This window comes from Lates calcarifer, linkage group LG1, assembly GCF_001640805.2.
Source record: "Lates calcarifer isolate ASB-BC8 linkage group LG1, TLL_Latcal_v3, whole genome shotgun sequence".
Lineage (NCBI taxonomy): Eukaryota > Metazoa > Chordata > Actinopteri > Centropomidae > Lates > Lates calcarifer.
This window is the reverse complement of record NC_066833.1, coordinates 4,175,197-4,200,351: the sequence shown is the minus strand read 5'-3', so window position 1 is coordinate 4,200,351 and position 25,155 is coordinate 4,175,197. Positions and strand designations below refer to the sequence as shown.

Sequence of the window (25,155 nt, the reverse complement as noted above, 5' to 3'; positions counted from 1 at the left end):
CAACTAAAACACATGTAGACAGTAATGGAATATTAATGACTCTAAACACACTGAGACGTGTTTCACAAAGATTTGCTTGATGAAAGACAAATCTGTGTCACCACAGACAAATAATTTTATGATGGAATTCTTATGACTGCCTGAAATTCAATTAACTGTGACAAAACCCATTCAGAAGGTCGAACAAAACACATAACTAAATATAAATGGCTTCTAGTCTGTTTGAACAAAAAATCTTTTTAGAAAAAAGACCTGTGGAATGTTGTCTTTATTCATATGCATGAGCCTATTAAGCAGTCATACAGTTCTGTGAGTGTTATAGTGAAAAGGATGTCGGCTCAGCTTCGTATATACACTCCAGCTAGCATTTCAATCCTACCAGTTGATTCCTTTCATTGCTTGCAGTTTCACAGGCCTCCTCCTGCCTACTTTTGTGCAAGGTCATTGAGATGCAGCATCAGGCTCGATGGCGAGCTCACACAGACTCAGTGATTGACACCTGGGCTGTGGACCGAGCCACGTCTTCACTAAAGACTGGGAAGCTTGGCACCCGGCAGACCGAGCTGCTGTCCTCCGCCTCCTTTCAGTGCAGAGGATAAAAGACATGAGCAAGGCCCATAACCCGAGAGCCCCCATTCATTCACTGCTGTTATTCTGCTTCAATCACCCTCAACTCCTCCACCACTCATTCCCATCCCAAAACCATCCCAGGAAAATAAAGCAGCTGAGAGAAGAGCATGGGGGAGGTGGGGTGCTTGGGAGAAAAATTCCACTGCACTGAACCTCACTGTGCAACCACATGTATGGAGCTGCCCCTTGCTAACAGTTTCAATGGATCCAGGGCTCAACACAAATTTCAGCTGAGGCTGGAGTAGAATATAAAGGGACGCCTGCAGAGAGGTCTGTGCAAAACTCAAAGTGATTAAGATGTACCATCAGCCTGTGCCACCTGATCTTGGCTTTTGTTCAGTGACAAGAGAAAGCATTCCAGCTGGGCTGAATATAGCTGATGGTAACAGACACACAAAATACGTGTTCAAACATATAATACTTTATTCTCACACACAAAAGTCTTCCTCTTCCTGTCTGCTCTCTCTCTCTTTCTCATCCATCTCACCCAGAGAAGCCAACCGAATGTAAGAGAGTCCCTGCACCACAGCCTCATCAAGCAAACCTGTGTGTACTCAAACACTGGTCTTAGTCTGGTTCTCACTGAAATACGTCCTCAGTGAAAACTTCTATGATCCTGGATGACTGGTGTCATGAAGCTCGGCATAAAATGGTTCAGTTAATTCTGGGATTCAGCTCTGAGCTTGTTCACATGACAAAGATGGAGTTATTAATTATGCCCATCATGTGCAACATAAGCAGATCAAGAGTAGAATATTTAAAAAGTGTCAGGATGACACTGCTGTTTTGAAAAGAAAAGTAATGAAATCTCACAACTAGAACTAAAAAATAAGCAATAAAAATACTAGAAATATAAAAAATATTTGCAATGTGGCCATTTGTGTACTGTAAATGGGGGGAGGGGGGACAACTTGCTTTGCATCTACTAAATTATTTGACAGTCAGGTTGTTTACACATTTTAGTCATCTACGTTGGTTAAAAATGAACCAGTTCGTGATACAGGTCTATGGTCTCTTTAATTTGGATTCTCACTGCCTTTTTTTCTATGGCCTCACTTCCTCTGTGGGCAGCATTTACATTAAGAACAACACAACCACAATCCCAAACTGAGCGGTTAAAGGTGGACTTAAAGAGGAAGCCAGGACCAAACCCTGTGACACCTCTAAGTACATGTTCAGGCTGAGAATAAAACGACTTTTAAAAGTTTAAAAATGCACAGGGGTGTGTTAATCTGGGCATGTTGCTACAGGTACTGATGAGAATATCCAGAAAGTCCAGTTTGAGAAACAGATCCATGAGCTTGAGGGTACAGCAGTGATGCTACGAGACAGGTCTGGAAAACGATCACAGTGGTAATCAATTTTATCCTTGGCCTTGATGACTATGAGGCAGGTTCAACATTTTTACTGGATGACCCAGTGTTTTTCGTTGCAGTGCTGTTGTTGGTCTGAATACAGCCTGAGGACACTGGGTGAGACATAAAGCTTTTCCCGCAGCTGTATCAACTGTTGATTGAATCCAGCTGAAAGGAAAAAGAGCAAATATTCCCTTAGGAATGAACAGTCTCTGCCAAGAGGGCTGTGTGATGATAAATGGGTCTTTCCTTGTATTAGATATAGAAGATGAGCATTATCTACAAACTAAAATACAATTTACAAATTAGTTAAAGAAATTATTAAAGGATAAGATTTAACCTGGGCCTTATTTCACCATGTTTGTGTGTGTAAATAAATAAGTATCTTTGGAACTGGTGCAGTATTCAGCAGGAACAGTGTACCCAGCCACCAAAAACAGCTACTGCAATGTCATCCAATGGGCAACTGTCCTTGTCAATGTACACTGACTAAAGTGTGTTTTTTTGCCACTGAAAGGCTTGGGCTGTTATTGTAAGTGTCTGACAACATTATGGATAGAATTCCTACAGAGATAGAGCTTTGTATTAAAGAGTCCGATCCTTTTTGTTTAACCAGACACCGCTATATATCACTACCAGACTCCATTGACAAAAACAGGAAGTTCTGCTGCCTGGATCAATTAGTTTGTTTGTGTTATTATGTGGTACTTTTACCTATGTAAAGGATCTGAGTACTGTCTCCACCCGCCACTTAAAGTCACACAATAACATAAACAAACTAACTCGCGGCAGCAGTATTCCAGCTGCTCCTGTGTTCTGCAAGGTAAAAGAAACTGTTTTTATCATTGGAGTTTGGTTGCAATGTTTCTGGTTCAGGTAGGGAGAGTGACAATATTAAGTGCTATGGATTAAAGGTCAACAGTAAACTGTAAGCAGTCAGAAACTCTGCCAGTCGTGGTGAAATTACTGCTGCCTCTTCACATGTCTCTTTGGTTACAGTGAAAAGCAATATATAGACCTCCCTCCCCCTCCACCTGAGTTTGATTTCATCAGACAGGAACTCCCTGTAAGAGGATTCAAAGGTCACACAGCATTTCCTGACACAGCCAAGTCACGACTTGCTTTCTTCAGTCATTAGCTGGGACTATGAATATCACTTTGAGAAAAGCAGAAAGATTAAGGCTGGAAGATAGGACCTGAAATCAATATTAGGAATGAATTTTTCACATTTTCACTCAGAGTACCAGTCAGGTGAAACTGGATAATCTTCCACGGCACACTTACGTGCTGTGGCACACTGGTTGGGAAAGACGGAGTTAGATCATTTTTTCAACAGTTACACTTCCTGAAATTCTTTACCGCACCCTCTCAGATCCTAACATACATTTATTTTACATAATTTGCTGTAAACGGAAAAAATACTGTATGTCTGCATCTGAATGTATGTAATGAGAGTACCAACCTAAAATAATTCATTTGTACAGAAATAAATGAATAAATATTTTTCTAGCAGACATGCACGTCACTACTTTCAACTGCTTGAATCTGCAGCCATCAAAATGGTTGTTTTCCACTCTCAAACTGTTTCCATGTGCCCTCAATTTTGGTGGAAAACGCTGCCCTGAGAGTGTTACAAAAGTGATTAGATATCTGGCAGAACAAGCTAGGGACTTTTTATCCTGTGTCTTGATGCTCTTTTAATTCGCAAATACAAAATCCATTGCACTAGTGCTTAGGTCTATTGCAAAGATACCTTCATAGAAGAGTGTCTATGTATTTTTATGCACTGATGATACCACTAATGTATTTTGAAGAAAAGTTCACTGATTCCAGCCCTCTTGATGACGGCTGAGGAGGGGTGTTCCTTAGGTGATGATCCACCGATGATCAACGAAGAGTCCGAATAAATTGTCTGGTACCTCACTTTTTATTTGGTCTTGGCCAGCTCTCCAACCCTCCCCCTCTGACTTCCTTTACCAAACCATTTTTGACAATGCCAGCTCCGGCAACCCTGTCGCTTCATACCATTTCCTCATCCGTATCTTAGGTGCCTGTACATACATTGCATTATATCTGGTAGTCCATAGTACAATCATTCTCATCGTTCACTTTGCATTACATCATCACTGTTAATCACAATTATGATTTTCCATACTGATACATTCATTCACAATGCTTACAACTTCTTGGTCATGTCACAATCCTGTCATTCGCAATTCATATTTGATTCAATCATTCATACTGATTAATAATGATTATGTTCAAAAGCTAGTGTATCTTACTACCATGGGGAGAATCTAGCATTAGATCCTTTCTTTTGGCGTCGGGAGAGGGTAGATCTCAACCTTTCTTGACAATTTACACACAACAGCTTCAAGAGCATGTGTTCAAAGACAATGCTATAGCATGAACAGCTCATCAAGTCAAACTAGAAGACTGAAAGCCTCTGCAACATTGCTCCTTTAAGATGATCATTTAGTAAAATATAGTCTCACTAAAAAACAGACATCCTGATGATGACATGTGATCTTCAAGCCACTGAAAAATAAATAAATAAATACAGTGAAGACAACCAGGCTGCTGGGATACTCAATTTTTCAGGGCCAGAGGGATGCATAAAACATTTACACGTGAGGTGAGTAGGAGAGAAAAGTGTGGACAGGGACTCACAGTGTCTCCTATCTTCAAGTCAGCGCACTTCCTGAGGCCTGGCAGCGGCTTTCCATCCTGGCAGGTGGCGGTGAAGGAAAGGCTGATGTCCTCTGGGTGGTCCCATACTGTCAGCTCCACTTTAGAACGGATGTTCTGAGGAGAACACACCAGGCAGGACAGTTTGCTCATATGTGTGGTTTTTTTTTTAAACACATTACTTCTTTTGCATGGTAAAATAAATGCTTACAGGGTCTCTCTGGAACAATGCAGAGTATTTCTAAAAGCTGCCATTGTGCACATAAACACTTTCCAATGTCCTGAAACTACAGCCACATTAATGTGCTGCCTCCCACACAGACATTTATACTGAAACCACCTTAGTCTATCTTTTCATGCCTGGAACACTGGTTGAATAACAGAGTGGAAAAGAGTGAAACATGGGGAATGCATTGCCCTGGTTAGGCACATTTTTATAGTTAATCTCACTACAACCACAAATGCTATGCATGGATGCAGGTTGTGGATGTGAAATACCATGGCTGCTTGCAATGCCAGCTGCATCTGGCTCTGTGCAACATGTGCAGATCCAGTCTGTAGTCATTCATGCACACTAAGTGCGAGGTAACTGTGCCAAGGACAAATCAGGCTCGTACTTAGTGCACATGGGTAAGTATGGCCTCATTCACTCTTTCTCACACACACTTACACTTCTCTGACCCTCAACACAATTGAAGCAAGCAGTTGCTTTGTGCCACAGTCAAACTTGAGGAAAAATGAGTTGGTTACACAACATAACCTCACAGTGTTTGGCAAAGCCTATCTAGCTAACAACCCCAGAGTGGTGGATATAATGTGGCAGCTGGAATGTTAATAAGGCCATGAGTCAAAGCACTTCATTCAAGCTTACTCCCACACACTGAGTGTGTCAAGTCCACATTTGACACAAGTTTCTGTCGCAGAGAATACACCGCCATGGGCCAAAACAAAATGCAGTTCCCCCTGACTGAGGCAGGGAAAAATCTGCACACCCACACAGGAAAACATTTTAGGGAAAGGCTGACTACACGCAGTACAGTGCTTTGGATTCAAAAGGCTCAGAAAAACAAACTGATTTTTTTCAGACAGGCAAATTAGTCAGTTTATGGGTCAGACAGAGAGAGGTGGGACACAAAGGACTCCAGAGAATAACATGATGGTTTACGTAGGTTAACACGTGTTTTGATAGACACACTACAAATTATAAGTGTGTGTGTCCATTTCTAACATCCACTATTAAAGGTGCTATGTGTACATTTTTGCTATCACTACATAGCCATTGTTAGCATTAAGAGCTGTTTTCTTACCAAAAGCTTCAGGCATTGTGGCATTTACAAGACAAGAGGTTACAATACGAACTCTGAGTGCTACTTCTTCACACTCTCATGCTGAGGGCAGCGGTATTATGAGACAGGACAAGCTGGGGGCTAACTTCAGTAGAAGAAAAGAAGTAACAGAAATAGAAGCAAAACAAGAGTTAACCTCGGTGGTGCTTTTCACCGCTGGAGACAGCTCTTAGTGAGTAAAGGAATTAAGTTTGATGCTGAACTTGCAACATTTCCTCTGGACTATTAAGTAATGATAAAGTTGGCTATGTAGCAATAACAAAAACTTACATGTAGCATCTTTAATACTTAAGACTCTAGTACATGTGTTGCTGATGTTTAGACCTCTAGGATCTACATCTATTGACTAATTTATAGTTTTGTAGTATGTGTTCTCTGGTTCCTATCCTGTTAATCAGCCTGACCACTTGGTTGGGAACTGCTGGTTTGTTCAATAAAATGTTCTGGAAATATTGTGAGAAATGGCTGTCACAGTTTCTCAGAGCCATCTTCAAAATGCTTTGTTTTGACCGACTTCCAACAAAAGAATGCATGACATTTTTTGAAATGACTGATTACTACATTATCAAAATTGTTGAATGCTTTTCTGTCAAATAACTAATAGATTAACAGACCAATAATTTCTATCCCTATGAGAAATATGTGTAACAAAAAAAAGAAAAACACTAATTTGCTACAAAGTCAGCTGTTAAAACCACTTCAGCAAACCAGGCATTGCTACCAAATGAGAAATCCAGCCTGTGTGCAACTACCCATGTCAGCTGGAGGCTCATTTAGTGTGCCACAGGAGTGGGAAGACTTTAAAGAATTTTCCTCCGTTTTCCTCCCCCTCTTCTTATCTTTCCTTCTCAAATCCCTCTGTGTCGTTACTCGAGTCTGACAACACAAACAGGAAATCCCACACACCGACAAGTCATCCCAGCGCAGATTTCCTTTACTCACATTGTAGGCAGTGATGATCAGCTGAATGACATTCTTGGAGTCCTGATCCAGGATTTCAACTGTAGTTCCCGGTATGAGTGCAGTAAAATTCTTTGCAAATGGACAAATAAGAGACAGTTTTAGTTGCTTTAATATAAAGGAACATCAACATTTATGTGGACTTTAATTAATAAAACATAAAAGGGCAAATTCAAAGTACCTTATAGATAACGTACAGCCGTTTTGTAACTGCAAATATGAGAAAGATGTTATTTTCTGCCAGTTTTTCCCCCAGAAGAGCCAAAGAAGGATAGTCCTGTAGAGAGAGAGATGGCAAGCATTATGTGTGTTTTTGTCCACATACTGTATACCATACTGCTGTATATAGTTCCCGGTCAGGAAGTTAGCTAACGGATGTTGATGCTCTTTTGACCCCAGTTTTATGTTTAGCGAGCCAAGGCTGACATGTTTTCTTATATTTACAAAGAATGTTAATCACATTTCAGTATTACAAATAAAGGATCTCTGAGCATTCCAGATTGCAGTTTGAGACACTTTGAAATATTTTCACTGGATGCAATAAAGTCTCTACTGAGATTTCTATTTGAGGAAAAAAAAAAAAAAGTCAGTGATTTGTGGTCGTACTAAAAACAGAAATGTGGAACACTGTGTCCCATAAACATGACGAGAAATGCTTTGTTTATGAAATCAAAGATAAATGAGCTTTCAAGATAATCCCTTCCTTTTACAACAGTATTTCTATACTGTAGCTCTTGCATGATAAACACAGCTATCAATCTGTGTTTTGAAATTCTGCTTATAGAGGATGATAAACCAGAAAGAAATCCCCAATTAATTGGGAGCATGGTGCCATCTACATGATGTTGATCTATTTTTCATAGAGTTAGTCCGCTGGTATTTTCTGACACTCTATGAACTTGTCATGAGTGAAAGACTGCTTGTGTGCTTTTACTGAATTTGATTTTAAAAACTCCATTGGCTCCCAATTGGCATTATAACGCAAATCAAAATTCCATGGAATCTGATTAGTTGGAAGAGTTTGGTTAAAAAATGTAGTCCAGAGATTTTTGCACCATGCTTTTGAGCTGTGTATTTACAAGTCAACAGTCTATTCTGTGGTTTTACTAGCGGCCTCCAGGTGTGGAAGCGTGTACTGGCCCTTCCCTCTGCAATTACCACCACAGGCTCTTGCTATTAATAAGCATGTGTTCTTATTCAGGTAGCCTAGTTAAATAAGAATTTTAAAAATGCCTCATCTTACTTCACCTGACTTCACTCAAGTTTTTCTGTGGAATGAGGATAAATTCAGCTGATATACTTGACATAAAAAGATCTCTGGTCTCTAGTATAGACTTGGATAAGAGCCTTAAGAAAACCTTAAAAAGGTCAGCATACCATCATAAAAGTCCCATGTTATTCGAAGAGGGCATCAGACTCAACCTATCAGGCATATCTTCCAGTCATTCCTTGAGTAAAGGCTGGAAATTCCAGCCTCCATTCACAGCTGGATTTTGTGAGGAAAAGTACCTGAGGTTTATTGAACAATGCTGAGATGTAGTGTATTACAGTAAATTACAGGTTTCAAGTTTCTGAGGGGATGTAAAGCTGCAGGGTGAATTTGCTGCTATGAGATCTCAGATAAATTCCAGCACGGAGTTAAGAATTTTAAAATGACTGTTGCATATTCAAGGTGACTTCTTCTCAAATAACTCTGCTCCTATTTTTCTCTTAAAGTTACTATAATGTTTTATTTCATAAAAATATATTAATTTGTTGAAATAATGGCTGGATGAAACACCCATACTCACTGCATAAGATCTCCTACTGCAGAGAGTTAGATTTTTAGTTTTATAAGGCCTGGCAGCCACTCATCTCCCATGTCAGGAACTGGAAGTTGGATATGAGAGTTTGAGTAATTGTAGTGTTGACATGTGCATATTTTTGTGTATTATATGCAGCAAAACTGACAACAATATCTGTGAGGAAATTTTCCATATGTGGGTAAGATCATATTAGGCAGCTCTAAAAGCAATAGTTCATTGTCTCACACTGATTCCCCTTCTGTTCCAGTTTGCACATTTATTTTTGAACGGCTGAGAGCATTATGACCAAAAATAAATTGGAACTGATCCTGAAAAGTTAGTTCCCAGCTGGAACCAGGCAATAGCAGGTTTTCAAGAGCGAACCCTGATGTCATCAGTGAGCGAGTCATATTCTACAAGTTGGAAAGAGACGATGGAGAAGGCATGCAGTGGTCTGTTGACAAATATCTGCAACATGACAGTACAATCACTTGCAGGTAATCAATGCGATCCAACCCTTGCTACTATGTTGTGCATCACCCTCCATTATTGACGCATCCTTGATCACAGAGGATCCACTCAAAACTGGTGGAAATGTGGACTGGTTTGCTGGATAGCACTGAGCATCCAAGAATCCTGAATATAACCAGTTCAAGAACCACAGCTAATTTAGTGGAAAAGACCTAAACTAGCGAGTCAAGCCATCTCAGTCCCCAGTGGCAGTTGCCATAGCAACCAAAATCTATGCTCATACAAGATATGATAAACCAAGCTTCTGCTTGAAGGAATAAATACTCGTAATACTAGTGCCCTTTGGGGTCACAAGGTACACACTTTGGGGAGGACGTAAGTATTGCATAAAATATAAAACATGATATATTTAGTGTTTACCATCACGAGTAAACCAGCTCACAAGATATTCATCACAATATCTGTTGCAAAGAGTCATTAATGGTAAAAGGGGATGGATATTGGGATGTGTCGTCAACACATTGCTGCTTTTTGTTTCTTGTTCTCCCTCAGTTTTCCAATATTAATAGCATTACAGTTACTTTTTGGTTTAAAGTTTCCTTTTATTTACTTATTTATTTATTTCATTAATGATTTACTCCTTTTCTTTTCCTGTGCTAAAGGGTGGGAGGGTGAAAGGTGATGGGATTTGTGTTAAGATGTTCACTGTAGTATCATTTGTGCTTACTGGACTGCTGAACGACATGGTTTGAGTCTGTCTTTATTAGAAATGAGGTGGCCTACCTCGGACATAAAACACTGCGCCAAACCCTGAACACTGCTTTCTTTGTGACACTAACAACAGAAGAAGCAGCTCTTCTTACCATCTTTGTGGAGGCACTGTACTCGTTCTTGTCATTGAGGTGACACATTCCGTCGTGGGGCTGGACGAGGCCTCCCAGCCTGCCGTCCAGAGCAAGGTGAGGTACGTCGTCTGTGGCAAACACCAGCAGGTGGTAGGCCTCCTTCCTCCAACCTATTTCATCCTGTTAACAGGGTGAAGCAGATTAGGACCCAGAGGAGATGTTTTTTGCTTGTGTGGGAGGGTTAAAATCTAATTTTGTTATTAGGATTACAGCAAATAATGGTTTTAAGATGTCATTTTAGCTAGTATATGTGAAAGCATTTCAATACAGATGACAGAAACTTACACAATCAACACATTAGTTGTCAGAACTAAAAATTCACTATGGATGCCTTATCACTTCCCACAAGCTTGAGAACAGTGAGAGTTTATCAACAGCCAGAGTTTTCTGCAACAGACCAAGGCCTGGCCATTATCAATAGGAAACAACAGGCAGTGGCAGAGTGGGGATTTGACAGAGTGCTGACTAATGCATGACACTAAAGAAACATCACATTTCAACCAATGAGAAGAGAGGGCTTTTGTAATCCTTTTGTCCATTATTTAGCCTGCACAGTATACAACAGAGCTGTGTTCCTATCAGAGGCCTCTTTGAAGAAGGACTGTAGCAACTGTTTAGCAAAAACAGAAAACAAGCAGAAAAATCTAATTTTTTGCCTGCCTCTGGCTTTTCCCTGCAGATCCATGCATTTGTGCCCATTTTAGATGCAAGGTAATTATTTTAAATCATATATACTGACATTGAAATAATCTTCACATCCAGCACTGACTGAAACTGGGTCAATAAGGCCTATGGACAGACCCAGCCCAGTCTCCTAACCAGTGTGTTTGAAATAGTGCAGCATGAGTAAATTACAAGGCAGAAGCTGCTTGCTGGGAGTCATTCTCTTCCTGTAGAAAACAATTAAATTGGGAGAGGAAGACAGGGATATGACTGGGCCTGTGAGTGACTTGTCGTCATGTTTAACCAGCTGCACCAGACTGCACTTCCTGTCTATCCCCCATGGTGCTTTTAATTAACAAGCAAATAGGCCAGACGCTTGTCACGGGGGCATCTCAGTAATTTCACAGCGGCTTTCCCCTCCATCTGAACCAAATATTCACCGTCACTAAATGCAGCCAAGTCAGGGTTCAAAGACAGGGAGAATTCAAAGACTCTAAAAAGGGTGCTAAAAAGGACAACTTAATAATGGATGAATGTAAGTCTCTATTAGAAAAAAAAGATTAAGTGATGAGACATTTGTCACCTTACAAACAGCAGCCTGCAGGATGGCGTCAAATCCGCCCTCTGGTGCGTCCCGGTTGCGAGATACCATCTGCTTCTGCACCTCCTCATTAAAACGGTCCACTTTGTCTGTCAGTGAGAGAATGTGGCGGAAACCAAAGGTGGGGACGCAGTTGGGGAAGAGTTTGTAGCTGTGCAGGGTGACAGAGAGGCAGAGGTCAGAGTATTTCCTCTGAGAGCCTTGTTTTATCTGTATTTATTTATGCCATTGATTTAAACAATATGGTAAAGCTGACTTGATTTGTACAACATTAAGAGAAAATTTGCATCAACTCTGGCATTATACGAGGGGCCATTGATGATTTTGTTTTGATAATGGCTTAAAGAGTAAAATTCCAAAAGATCCACTTGATTTTAATGTAGACTGTTTTCTGGTCTTGTATGAACTGGATGACCAACAGCAGAAGTGAGATGGGTTGCTAGGGGTCAAATCTTGTCATCTATCTCTTTAATATTTTCCTGCTGTGCTTGACTGTGTGCGACTGACTCTCACACACATATGCATGCACATAACCAAGACTGTGACCTAGATGAGAAGTGATGCGCAATGGCGGGCAGTGAGTTAGTGCAGCGCAGTCTCACCTCCGGGGCAAACATCGTGTGCCACAGCTTTTTACCCTCTATTTATTCTGTTCCTTTTCAGTTTGTCCTCATCAACAACTGTGGGGAGTGTGGGAGGAGAGGGGCCATTTTGAAGAACTGCTTATTCACTCTGCTTTTATCAAAAATGAAAAATCTCTTATTCTTGCAGCTGCAGGATATCAGAATGTACATGATTCATGAAGGTGCAAAGACAGAGTGTGTGGGCTTAGACTAAGCTGTTCAGGATTTCCTTTTCATCTGCTGTGGCACATTCATGTCACACAAGAGCAGTTCTTAGTTTCAATCTCACATACAGTCACATAAATCTACTTTTTGTTAGTAGGGCTACTGTACATTTTCACATTATTTCTATCCATCCATCAGAATTTTAATCCAAAGGCCAGCAAAGCACATTCCCAATTTAAACGTGGTAAATCCTGCATCCACTACCCACCCATTGCATGGATTCTCTTGATACTTGGGTGCTGTGTAGGAGAAGGGGGACATGTTTTTGTCCACAAAGGAGCCAAAGCCCAGCCTGAAGTTGCTGGTGAGCTTTCCCATCTCCTGAGCCAGCTTGGTACCCAGGTTACGAATGGTGTCCAGGTCATCTTTCATGGAAAGAGAGAGGTCCATCAGGTAGTAGAGATCCACTGGGTAGTCCTCCACCTGCCGCACCTGCAGTCCAAACCACGTCTGGTCTCCTGGAAGGGCAGGAGGAAAGAACCTGTCAGCTGGTTTACTCAGAAAAACATGTAAGAGTTGAGGTGTTGTATCATTCATAAGAAAACCTCTTTTTTTTTAGCTTCTCTCGTGCTTCTGCAGTTCTTTCCCCTGACTTTACAGCACTTACCTGGGCGCAAGCTGAGGGAGATTTTCTGAGGCATAATCTGGACGACGTCGTACTGGGTCGACCCCGACCCTTTTGAACTTAGGGGCCTGTTCTGCAGGATTGAGATGCTGCTGGTGGGGTACTCAATGAATCGAGCAGCGCAGCCCCTCTTCTGCAGGTTTTGACTAAAATCACACCGTGATGTCAGAGTGCGCCCTCTCCCAAAATCCTGAAGGATGAATAAGCCACAAACCTGGCATTACTTGTTGTAACTCATGAAAAAAGTGATGAAGGGTTTAGATGGAGGTTAATGACACTCATGAGCTGTGAAACAATTAGAACTCCTGATACCCAATGACAGTTACACCCACTGATGCATTATCATGTATCCACGTGTATAAATCCTGAAAATAATGCAGCAGGGAACCTGTACCTCTTGTGCGCACCAGGCGCAACTGGGGTGGATCAGCAGACATTCTTCACAGGACGTAGCACTGCCACTCATACACATGTTGAGACCTGAGAAAAGTTGGGAAAAAGATCACAGAGACACAGATGGTTACAGTACTGAGACTGAAAAACAATCACAAATGGATTTCAATAAGGACTTAAATTTAGGGACCAGAAAAACAGAAACTTGTGTGCATGGTAATACAATCCAACACTGTCTTAGTGAATATTATCATTTTATCTTTTGCTGGCAATGTGTCTGAGGTGTCTATTCAGCTCTGTGGTAAGAATTTCTGGTGTTGTAATGAACTGCATTATATTGTAGGATGCTTCCAGTGGTTCCACAACATACTACAATATAAATGCAGCCAGAAAATAACACCATTGTTGTGACATAGTGCTAACAACAATTAAACATCATAAATTCTGAAAGAAAGCAGATTGCACAAGTGTTGCAGTTTTTCTGGTCAGTGTGTGGCGTGTCTTTGGTGCATCGTCATAAGTGCTGGCATTGTAACTGTCATATTCAATTGAATAAAACCTCCAGGTGTGTGTGTGTGTGTGTGTGTGTGGTGCATTTAAAGGCTACAATTGGTTTATTTGTTTTTAAAGAGAGCGGAATGTGCTGTAAACCGCCAGTGAACATAAACAACCAAATACTGTCGTTGCTCTCGCCTCCATGTGGCACCAGTTTACAGTAGCTCCTGGTGAGTTGTGCTCCAAAACGCTGTCTGAGCGGGCGGTGGAGGTGCTGTTATTGCAAAAACATAGCAGATCAAGCCGATAATTGAGAATTTATTTCAAAGCAAACCAGTCTGCTTTGTCCTACCTCTGGCGGTGTGCGTTAATGTTTCCAGAAGCACGCAGCACACAGCCGCTCGCCACATCCACGTCCCCGGGGTCCACATGGTGTCACTCAGCGTGTTTAATCAACGCTCAGTGAAATAACCTGATTTTGTATCTCTAACCGCAGCGGACACCGATCAATTACTTTCCCATCAGACCTCTCTCATTGGATTTAGTCCTGTTGATCCAAACCCACAACAGTAAAGTGTGTTTAAACCATCGCAGCTCCACTGAGGCGCCTATTCTCCGCTCATGATGAGGGTTCAGGGACAGTTTTCCATTGTTTTTAAAGTGTGCAGAAAGGGAGCGCTCCGCACCGTCCTGTTGATCTGCTTCTTGAGTTTCTCCGTTTGGACACCTCTGCAGCCTTCCACGTCTCGACTACTTCTCCCATGGCTGACAGCAACTCCACAACTTCTCCGTCGGTTTCATCTCGGTCCGGCGGTCAAAATATGCGCAAAGGTCAACAAGAGGAGGAAACGAAAAGCGCCAAAAGGATAAACACATAAATGCACACAACTCCCGACAGTTACTTTCTCTAGATTTGAGCTCGGTTGTCCGGTTTGCGTCCCAGCAGCAATCTCCGCCCACTCCCAACCAGGGATTACGTTAACCCGTTCGCTGCCTTGTTGAACCGTTGGCACCATATTGTGGTTGACACTGTTGTGTGGGGTTTCGGACACCTAGTGGCGGCTCACAAGGACCGGTCCAGGAACTGTAAATCAAAATGCATTTGTTACTGGGGTCGACAGCAAAACGAGCAGTTCATTTTCCTGGTTTGTTGTTAGCCTGGCTGCAGGCTGGAGGACAAAGTTATCAGAAAACATCAGGACAGATGAACTTTAATTAGGTGAATAAATCAATTCACAGCAGGACTCCTCACCCTGCAGATCACAGGGAGCCAACTACACCTGACTTGTTTCCATAAAATTTCAACATTTAATGGCTTATCCATCAAAAAAAAAAAAAAAAAAAACAGTTTGGATTCACATCATTTGAATATGTGTTCGTTAACTTCAATAACTGCACTGAAAAGCTAAATTTGAATGAAATATCATGAAGTTGAATCAGCTTCTTCTGAGGCAAATTCAACTGTATTTCTGTATTTCTATTTTTTTTATCAACTCTCTACATACTTACAATTCACAATTCAAATTCAGTTCTTGCAACTGAATTTCAGTTTACTGAGGACAGCAACTTTCCTCGTTGAGGAAAAGCAACTATTCAAGTTAAACAATACAAATGCAAATATGACTGATATCTCTGTGTAGAGAAAGCCCTTAAAATCAAACAGGGGCTCACATGGAACACAACAAAAGTTAAGAAAATATTTAAACGTGTCCTTTTTATTGATATCAGGTATTAAATGAAACGTAGCTGCTGCATATAATAACTGTATGCAACCTTGGAGCACCATTTTAGAAATATCTGAGCAATTTCCTTTAGAACTAATTCAACTGCTGAATAAATGGCTCGAGGAGGAACCGTAGAACTGTCAATCCTGAAATGTGACAGCTTGTAACTACAACAAACCTCATTCTCAATAACAATCAAAAATAATCTGATGCTACCTGCTACAAACACAGACACAATGGTAAATTGTAACCAAGTTCAATACAACCTTACAATCTTTTTCAGCTGAAGTTAACATCTGAGTGCTTTTAGATTGATTGCTTTCCCCTTCATTGGAATATTTGAGTCGTAAAGAAAAACCTGAGGGGTTGTGATGCTTTTCTAACAAAATAAAACTTTCAACAAATCACTGGAATAAACAAAAATTATCAAGCATTAAGCATTGCTTCCTCATAAGTGTGTCATATTCTCTGCCTGGTCAGAAGCTCGGAAGTCATCTCCCTGATGGTCCTGACGGGCAGGCCGCTGAGGACACCCTGGTGCTTGGCCCTCAGCTCCACCAGAGCGTCCACAATCCTTTGCTTCCCAACATCTGGGTGGAGCTGCGTCAGCTCTGCCATCAGGGTATCAAAGCTGCCCATGGTGCCGTAATGTTGGGGCACACAGGTTCCCTTTGCCGTGGGCGAGATGCAGACCACCTTCCTGTTCTTGATGCTGGAGCTAAGGGGCGGCTGAGATATTAACTAGAGAGAGGACAGAGAATATGTTTTTCATGACAAAAAGATGAGCATGGGTGCAGGACTTTTACATATAAATGAACATCTGTTACATTCGGTCCTTGCCAAGTAAATCCCTTTGTATTTTGCAGTTTAAATCTGGCTTCTGTGGTGAGATTCAATGCAATGACTGGTTTGCCAGAGCTGAAGAGGGGAGCAACCGTAGCGATGGAGACAGAGTGGGCTACAGCAACTGGGAGTTAAGTCAGACCTAGGAAGCGTCCAAGAAGTCTTGGATGCTCCAGATAAACAAGAAATTTTGTATTCAGAGGAAGGATTACAGTTTAAAACAGAAAGTGAGTGATGGTGAAGACAAACACAGATCACTGCTGGTGAGGCTTTTCCTCACTGCAGAGCGCTGATAGAAAAGAAGGGACTGAGGGCAGACATAGAAGTAACCTTACTACTGACAGGTTGGTATTTATGTGATTGTTTTGGAACTGTGGAAATTTCTCTGCATTTTAATCGTTATAAGACTTAAGACAACTTAAAAATGCTACAGCTGATAATACAGCATGTGCAGTTGACAATTCCAAGAAGCCAAAACTCTTACTGCCTCCCCTCCACTATGCCTGTCCCTCAGCTACATGGAGAAAGTCTCATTATACTTGTCATACTCTAATTCTCACCTTTCTTTCAGTGCTACTGGGGTCAGTCTTGGGTGGTTGTGGTTTGGTGGCATCCTGTGAGGACTCACTAATAGGAGGCTGAGGCCTGGCTCTGGCTCTGGTTCTGGCTCCCACTAACAGCTCTGTTGATGTGCTCCACATATAAAGTATGGCCTTCCATGCTGAAGCCATTCAGCTCTCTCACTGCAGCCTCAGCAGATTGGGGGCCACTTACCATCACTATGGCAACTCTGGAGAACGCAGCCAGCAAGACAGACAGTAGTTGAACTGACAAGAATGGATAACTGCAGTATTTAGGGACTTATTTTCCCATGTTTTTGGGTGTAAATGATTGATAGGAAAAAAATCTTTGGAATTGGTACAGCATTGAGCAAGAACGGTGATACCAGCCACTGTGAACAGCTGCTACAATGTAATCTAACGTGCAACTGTCCACTAAAGTGCTTATGGATAGGATTCCTACAGAAATAGAAATTTTATTAAAGAGTAAGATCCTTTTTGTTTAACCAGAAACACAGCTATATATTGCTTCCAGAGTCAAGAACATTAATTTTTCTGACCAGAACATGGGAGTTGTTAAGTTACTGTTGCTTTGATCACTTTGTTTCTTTGTGTTATTGTGTGACTTTCAGTGGTGGAAGAAGTATTCAGTTCCTTTACATAAGTAAAAGTACCACACAACAACACAAACACATCAAGGCAGCAGCTGACCATTAACTCCTGTGTTCTCCTGTGCAGTTTTTTTTGTCAGTGGAGTCTGGTAGCAATAATACTAATTTCAATAATAGTCTCTCTGTAGGAATCCTATCCATTGTGTTGTCAGACAGTTATAATAACAATCTGAGCCTGTCAGTGACAAAAACAAGAGCTTTAGTGGACACACTTTGATGTGTATGGCTGCCCATTGGACTACACTGCTGAGGGTATTTGTGGTGCCTGGGTACACCACTCCTGCTCAATACTGCACCAGTTCCTTTAATTAGTCGATCTGGAGAGCAAATTTCTGTTCAGACATTAGAACTTGCTGCTACAGTAAGTGCATGAAAAGTTTGACTTTTGCTAATTTGGAGCTCATTAAGTATTATTTTTATTAAAGTCAAAGTCATCGAAGTATCTGGTCTCATATAACTCACCTGAACTCATTCTTTAAAACAGAGACACTGACTTCAGAGGCATGGTATTTCTCAAACCACAGCATCACATCACTCTGGCAAAGACAACATTTAGTTAAAGCCTGTACTGCCCTCTGCTGGCTATAACACCATCATACAATGGATTCAAGTTGAAAGAAATGAATTAAGATTTCTATTTAAAATCTCCAACATATATTCATTTTAATCACATATTACAACTATAGTAGCACTTACTCTAATGAGTACTACTTTGAGATGGTTATTTTTGAGTCTGCAGCAGAAATGTAGACACTCACCTCTGTCACATTACTGGGTAGGTTGGAAACACAGAGCACTGAGCTCTTAGCCTCCTCACCGGCAGTGGCTGTGGTTACAACAAATTCACCACTAAGTATCTGATTCAAATTTAATTCAAAATCCTCCACATTTACAGTTGTAGAGCTTTAGCTCCATTCACTGACCACTTACCATTGGTCCTATTTTTTGCAGTTATTGTTGCATCCTGCCCTGTCACAGCAGGCCCTGCAGGCTCCAGGTTTTCTTCAGCGTCATACCACGCCTCATTCACTTTGAGCGCTTTGCATGTAGCTACTGTGCACACAAAGAATGACATATTTCATTTAAATCAGCTAATTATTTAAAAATGTGAGAAATATACTTTGCTTACTTGTTTGCTGTCCTTCCAGCTTGTGTGCAGCATGGTTTGCATCTCTATCCTGGGGAACAAGAGTGACTGCTCTCCTTGTTTTGTTGTTGTTATTATTCACCTGTTTCTTCTGTCCCTGACTAATCTGGAAGATTAGTCCTGATGAGGACTAAAGACAAAATTGAGCAATAAAAAGGAAAAAAAAATCACGTCAAGCATGTATTGCATTAGAAAATGTAACAATATTCTACAAAAATACATCTAACTTTGTCTTTATAAGATATTCGAGCTAATATTAAGCTAGATTCAACCACAAACAAGCTACTACAATGGTTTGCATAATATCCCAGCAGAGGAACAAGATTGTTTTTCCTTATTCTAAGCATAAGAGAACTTGCACATCTCAATTAAAAAATCTTAGGAAATGGCACCAATTAAAGCCTCTTCATCTATTTTTACTCACTGTCAACGAGTGTGCGTGCTGCCCGACTCTACAATCATTATATTAGAGAACAGAGTCTGTTGCTAACATTTCACATTATTACTATTAAGTGAGTCACAGCCTGGTTTACACAACACACACGCATGCATGAGTGCCACATGCACACACACACAGAACAAATTACAAATGACTGAACAAAAACTGTATAGCTCATGTGACAAAAACTGAAAAATGCAGTTTAACATGACTGTTTTATTTGGCTATTTTATTTGTCCTAGAGCTGTTTTTGCAATGATCAAGCTGCTTAAGGAGTTGTTATTAGTAGTACTATTCTCTGACGTCTCAGTCTATAAGCATACCTGGCAGTCATTGTTGCTTTGATCACTGGGACATCTATTTTCTTCACCTGCTGTATTACACTCCTGTGACTCCAAGGAGCTCCTTAGGATCAGACAAGCCAACATTACAATGTCTACAGAGCCAAATGCCTGGTCTGCTATACTGTTGAAACTTAACTACATCAGTCACACTCGTTTGTAAGTTTTAACATACCCAGAGGGAAGGTTTCCCAGCACATCACCAATGATCTAAACAGAGACAACATTAGATTACTGCTGTTACTTCTGTGGTTAAAACATGAAATCACCACAGTTTTAAGTATTCTGACATTACTGGGTTAGTAGTCTTACCTGGGCTGGGATGTAACTTTCTCTTGCGATTATCTTCTCAGAGTCAACAGACAGAGGCTTAAGTTGCTCCATAGGAACCCCTGCCAGGATCTTATTCCTCATCTGATTATAGTCAGACTCCAGTTTTTGCACAACACTTGAAATGTTTGCAAGAGGGTCCTTTGGCCTAAAGAACATAGAATAATAAAAGTTAATCCTGGTTGGTCTAAGCAGCTGGCTTCCTTTTGTACTGTTGATCTGCATTAAAACATCTACCTGGATAATACATTACAGTTTGACACCCATTAATTGTAGTAGTGAAAGAGCAACCTTGAAACAATTTTAACAGCTGACCAACACTGATTCATGTCCCCATGCACTGCAGTGAGCTGCTCTCCCTCAGCAGTGGTGTAGTAGAGTCTCCAGCACTGCTGTCTGCACATGCTGTACTGCAGGGCCAGGAGGCACAGCTCTGCTCGCTGAGCACGCTGGAGACAGTCACATTCCTTTCCTAATTTACAACACAAACTGGAAAATAATAATGATGAAAGATGTTAAGTTCTACACCTGGAGAGCAAAACATATCAATAAGGACTGTCTGTATCTGATACTTTACCTTTTCATTTTCTCTTTTTGCTCTCTCAGTACTTCTTGAGCTGTCCTGAGTTTGATAAATTCCTGAAATGTTGAAAAGAGGTTGTTTAATATTTTTATGGAGCTACTACAATGACAGCTCTTTGGTTTCTACCTTACCTCAGCAAGATAGTCCAGATCTGCCATGTGGACTTCAGTAATGACGTGCTTGTCAGCTGTTTCTGGATCCTCAGACTGGGTGAAAGCTGACACACTCAGTGCCAGCTCAGTGCCAACCATAACATCACAGGTGGGAATGCAAGACACAGGGGAGCTGCTCTTCTTTATGAGAGAATGATTAGACTTAATGGTCTCACTGGTGTCTGCCAGTGCTTCACTATTAGTGGTGACTGGGCCTGAAGGAACCCTGTTATTATGTGCTTTTAGTTCTTCGCTGGCCAGACAGACAAGGATGCTCTTATCGTCCTCCATGATGCTATGGAAGTTGTTACTCTGATCTTTCAAGCTTAAGCTCGCTGCAGTATTGTCTACAGTGCACTCATTTCCACAGACCATGTAATCCTGACACTCCTCTTTTGTGCTGTTTTCTTCACTTGGGCCCAGAGGATAGTCGACCTGTTCTTGCTGCACTGACTGGATAATGCTCCTGTCATTGTACTCTCTGCCATCCGTTTCCATACTGTCAAAGCTGTAGTACTTAGAGGGAGACTCTTTTTCCATTGTTGACCATTCTGACCTGTAATATGAAGCAATATTGCTTTTATCAACATGTATTCACATTGCACAGAGATGAAATACATCTCCTAGAGCCAGGCTGTGAAACCAGGAGTCAGCATGCCCTGGTGCCTGCCATTGCCTGCCACCCTGCGTGCAATGCACCTGACCCCAATGCCTATCCCTGTGAGTGGAACCACTGTTCACCTTCCAGATGAGAAGTGATTCGATGGGGATGTTTAATGTTAAACTGCAAGAAATGAGCAAATTACATACTGTGTGAGCCATAACATGCTTACTCACTGTAATGGACTGACTTCAGCATATGTGAGGTTAGCACTCAGGCCTTCTGTCATTGGCACCTGGCTCCTGAGCTCCAGCTGAGCCCTCTGTCTGCATTGATCCACATCCCTGTCGAGAGAGAAGCTTGCCAGGTCTGCTGGATCCTTGCACACGGCTACACAGCTGATACTGTTACCAATCTGCCATGATGGAGTTTCTTCACTCAGCTGGAACTGTGGTGAACCCTTCAAAAAAAAGAAAACAGAAAGAGTTAAAGACTACATCAGCGTTCTAACATTAACTGTTTAACATACATAAAACTTTATACCCTCTCCTTGTGTGCCTTGTGATGGCTTGGTTCCTGTGTGATGGGGCTGTTGCAGGCTGTATGGAAGCTGTCTTGCAGGTGGATCAGCTGTTTGCTGTGGCAAATTTCCTCACACAGCTGTTCTTGTGATCCCCCCTTGCTGTTACTACAGCCAATCAGGGATAAATTCTCCCTCACATTATTGTGAAGCATCTCCAACTCTAGATGTGTTTGGGGCACTTCTTGCAGGAGGGACAAACATAAAAACAAATGAATACACCACAAAACAATGTGTGACACACTTACCCCAGTTTTTTGACATTGTACTCACTGGTAGTGATGTTGATGCTGGTGATTTAACAGAGAGCAATCAGCTTTACACATAAAGCTTCTATGTTTTTATCTGAAATATAAAGGGATTACCCTGGTGATGACTCACTGGAATATTTCCATCCACAGTAAGTGTAACCTGACCTACAGTATCTGCTCATCCATCAATACCACTACCAGCAGCAAACTTATGTAAAAAGAAAATGACAAATAATGCGAATCTGAGATGTTTCATTTTTTCTCTTTTATAAATTTAGCACTTAAATAATAAGTCAAACAAAGAGCATCCATGTGCATGTGTGAGATTTGCATGTTACCACATTTGCATGTCTTCACTGGTGGCGTTCTACATCTGAGAACCAAACAGGGTTTCAACAATAAATCACAGCAGAATGATAAATCCGTAACTGTGGTACAGACTGTTATCATCATGTGTTATCAATTCACTGCATTTACTGTGAGACATACTTTTCTGATGTCATAGTTGGCTGGACAGGACTGCTGGCTCCAATGTTATCTGTATTTATGACAAAAACGTTTATCTTTATGTGTGCATAGCGATTATAGGCAACACAAGGCAAGGGAAGTTTATTTGTATAGCACATTTCAACAAGGCAATTCAAAGTGCTTTACATGAGATATAAAAAGTATCAAGACAAAGCATATTTACAGACTTACACTTCACATAGACATGATGCCTGGACAACTCTAAGGCAGGATGTCTTTGCAGAAAATGGTGAAACCCTCCTTCGTCTACAAGAGAGAAAAATCATTAAACTGAATTTGACTGAAAGTAACTCACACTGAACTTATTATTTTAGCCTCCATCTCTTCTGCCACATTCCAGTCCCATATCCACATACACCTGCATATAACAAAGGGTCATACATGCATGTGTGTTCACTGTACATACATATTCAGTCTGCATGTCTGCATTCAAAGATAGCACTTCTGGCAATATAGCCAGCCATAATTATCTTTTCTCAGTGTGTAACAGTTTTATTTTTTGTCGCTGTCAAGTTGTAATCAGCCCTCCTCGTTTTCACAATCTGAACACGAATTGTTCAGCAAACACCATGTTTTTTTTGTGGGTTTGCTGTTGAATATAGCCATGAACAAACTTCTGTCTGTAATGGGCAATGCAAATCACCACAGTGGCCAGAGAAGCTTGTTCTGGGGCAGGCTGCTTTCACAGAGTGGCTTGAACTTGAAATTAAATTCCAATGAAAGTTGTGCCCTCTGACACATACCTTGTATGATCTTTCTGTCCTCTGGAGACAAACCAAGATACCAGCCAAGCAACTTTGGGTCAGTTAGCGCCAGATAGAGATGTGCATCCACCAAATCGAACACAGACCTGTAGGATGCAAAGAAACAGCTCTTAGTTAAATACAGATTTATTTACAGTGACTAGATGTATAGCTACATACCTGTCCAAAAGGAACCTCCTGCTCTCCCCTGTTGAAGAGAGAGAAACCACAGTGAGATGACTGAATATTAACTACAATGTCAGATCCTGTCCACAGAAGCCAAAAATGCAGAAACTGTAAATAAATCTGCAGCCAAATCAGAATGCAGATGCAAAGTCCCCTACAGACAGAGATCACTGTCACCTTCAAATTACAGACTACTGTACCGTTTACTTTCACAGACATATTGTTCTGCTGAATGGTTATCTCTTTGATGGACTTACTTTGACTTGGTTTTTCAATCACCGCATTGTAAAAACAAGGTATCACCACGCCACCGTAGTCACTGCGAGCCATGTAGGACGGCCTCGGTGCGGCCACTCCGAGGGGTAACGTTAGCGGGAAGCAAGGCCAAACTGTCTGAAAGACAGGCATTGGTTGAGTAGTCCTCCAGAAATAAAACCGCGCAGTTACTGTGGTGGGCCAAGTGTTAGCAACACAGCACTCCATTACTGAACGTTAGCTCACGAGCTAATGCTACGCAGAGGATTACGACCGCTTTAACTAAAAATAACCCTTTAACCGAAATCTTAAATACTTGTTACCTGATGTGTTGCCATTTTTCACCGCCTTTACAAAAAAAGAAAACAAATATGTTGAGCCAAATAGCGGGCGTCAGTTGGTTTCAGTTACCCATTAGGAGGCGGTGCTGGCTACTCTGCTAATTAAGCTAATTGGTAACTACTGTATCCTGCGTTTAAAGGATGTGGTCACACAAATAACAAAAAAACAACATTTTCTCACCTCCCTCTAATAACGTCCAGCCAGGCAGGTGATTTTTGCTGCAATTAGTCTAAATTTGGGGATTGTCACCTGCCAACGTGAAACAACAACGGACCATCATTTGTAGAACTCTAACACCGCTCTATCACTTAGTGATAATAATAATAATAATAATAATAATAATAATAATAATGATGATGATTATTATTATTATCTACAACAACAACAACATTACAACAATTTAAAAATAGGCTACTCCATTATAAGTAAAATCCTGCATAGATAAAAGCAAAAAGTATTAAAGTAAAAGTACTTGGTTTGGTTAGTCTGCTTATGTGTATATATATAATTATATGATTGAAACTAATGATGAGGCTGCTGGAGGTGGAGCTAGTTCGAGTTACTTTAACAAGATTTTGTATTTTAAAAGTCTATTACATTATCCATTGTGTAAAATCTTCATCTTAAAAGTAACAAGTAACCAAAGCTGTCAAATAAATGTAGTGGAGTAGAAAGTACTTGAAATGTGGTGGAATAGAAGTGTAAAGTAGCCAAATTGTCTGTGGAATTAAAAAAATTTTTTAAAAGTCTTAGGTTAAAATTTAACTAAATATTCAGGTCCTTTACTTAAGTAAGAGCACTATGATATAAATATTTCTATGTATTTTAAAAGCTCTCCATCAGCCCGCTTAAAGTACTCTCTCTGTTTTGTTACAACACCATTATCCACTAAATAGGGGAAACCCATGCTCTTTTCCAACTTTGCAAAGCATTGAGTTAATAACACTGACCTTGTTTTCAACACTGATCTCAGATAAGGAATTCCCCACGCTAACCTGATTAGTCTGCTCACATAAGACATTTTTGATTCAGTTAAACATCTTCCCCTCGCCTCATCATCATTAACCCCTCCTCCCATCATTTTTTCTAAGTCAAGAAGCACTGCTACAACCAGG

The 25,155-nt window shown here is 40.9% G+C and overlaps 2 protein-coding genes across 7 annotated transcripts in view; both read right to left on the bottom strand.

Annotated features, from left to right (window-relative positions):
* Positions 1-14,568, bottom strand: part of itgb5 (integrin, beta 5) — a 46,507-nt gene extending 31,939 nt beyond the window's left edge. The window contains exons 1-9 of the mRNA XM_018704324.2: positions 14,117-14,568; positions 13,271-13,356; positions 12,859-13,066; positions 12,460-12,709; positions 11,386-11,554; positions 10,098-10,259; positions 7,161-7,256; positions 6,962-7,051; positions 4,656-4,790 (exon numbers count right to left, since the gene is read on the bottom strand). Coding sequence (XP_018559840.1) covers positions 4,656-4,790; positions 6,962-7,051; positions 7,161-7,256; positions 10,098-10,259; positions 11,386-11,554; positions 12,460-12,709; positions 12,859-13,066; positions 13,271-13,356; positions 14,117-14,195 — 1,275 coding nt within the window. The 5' untranslated portion in view covers positions 14,196-14,568. The remainder of the gene's footprint in view (positions 1-4,655; positions 4,791-6,961; positions 7,052-7,160; positions 7,257-10,097; positions 10,260-11,385; positions 11,555-12,459; positions 12,710-12,858; positions 13,067-13,270; positions 13,357-14,116) is intronic.
* Positions 14,569-15,342: 774 nt separating this feature from the next.
* Positions 15,343-24,344, bottom strand: rbm44 (RNA binding motif protein 44). 6 transcript variants are annotated; one of them, XM_018704364.1, is made up of 21 exons: positions 24,221-24,344; positions 23,701-23,836; positions 23,438-23,465; positions 23,258-23,364; positions 22,686-22,760; positions 22,476-22,524; positions 22,325-22,359; positions 21,699-21,919; positions 21,392-21,615; positions 20,534-21,110; positions 20,397-20,458; positions 20,111-20,308; positions 19,802-19,967; positions 19,665-19,699; positions 19,472-19,553; positions 18,692-18,839; positions 18,493-18,615; positions 18,321-18,388; positions 18,025-18,098; positions 16,892-17,121; positions 15,343-16,229 (listed from the first exon to the last, which is right to left on the bottom strand). In XM_018704364.1, the coding sequence occupies exons 2-20, from the start codon at positions 23,771-23,773 to the stop codon at positions 16,959-16,961; spliced, it is 2,508 nt and encodes an 835-aa protein (XP_018559880.1). In that variant the 5' UTR covers positions 23,774-23,836; positions 24,221-24,344; the 3' UTR covers positions 15,343-16,229; positions 16,892-16,958. The 6 variants fall into 6 exon arrangements, with proteins under 6 accessions (XP_018559880.1, XP_018559877.1, XP_050921853.1 ...); XM_018704361.1 differs by lacking the exon at positions 24,221-24,344 and adding an exon at positions 24,022-24,182; XM_051065896.1 differs by lacking the exon at positions 24,221-24,344 and adding an exon at positions 24,022-24,182 and having other exon boundaries at positions 18,493-18,612.
* Between the last annotated feature and the right edge of the window lie 811 nt (positions 24,345-25,155).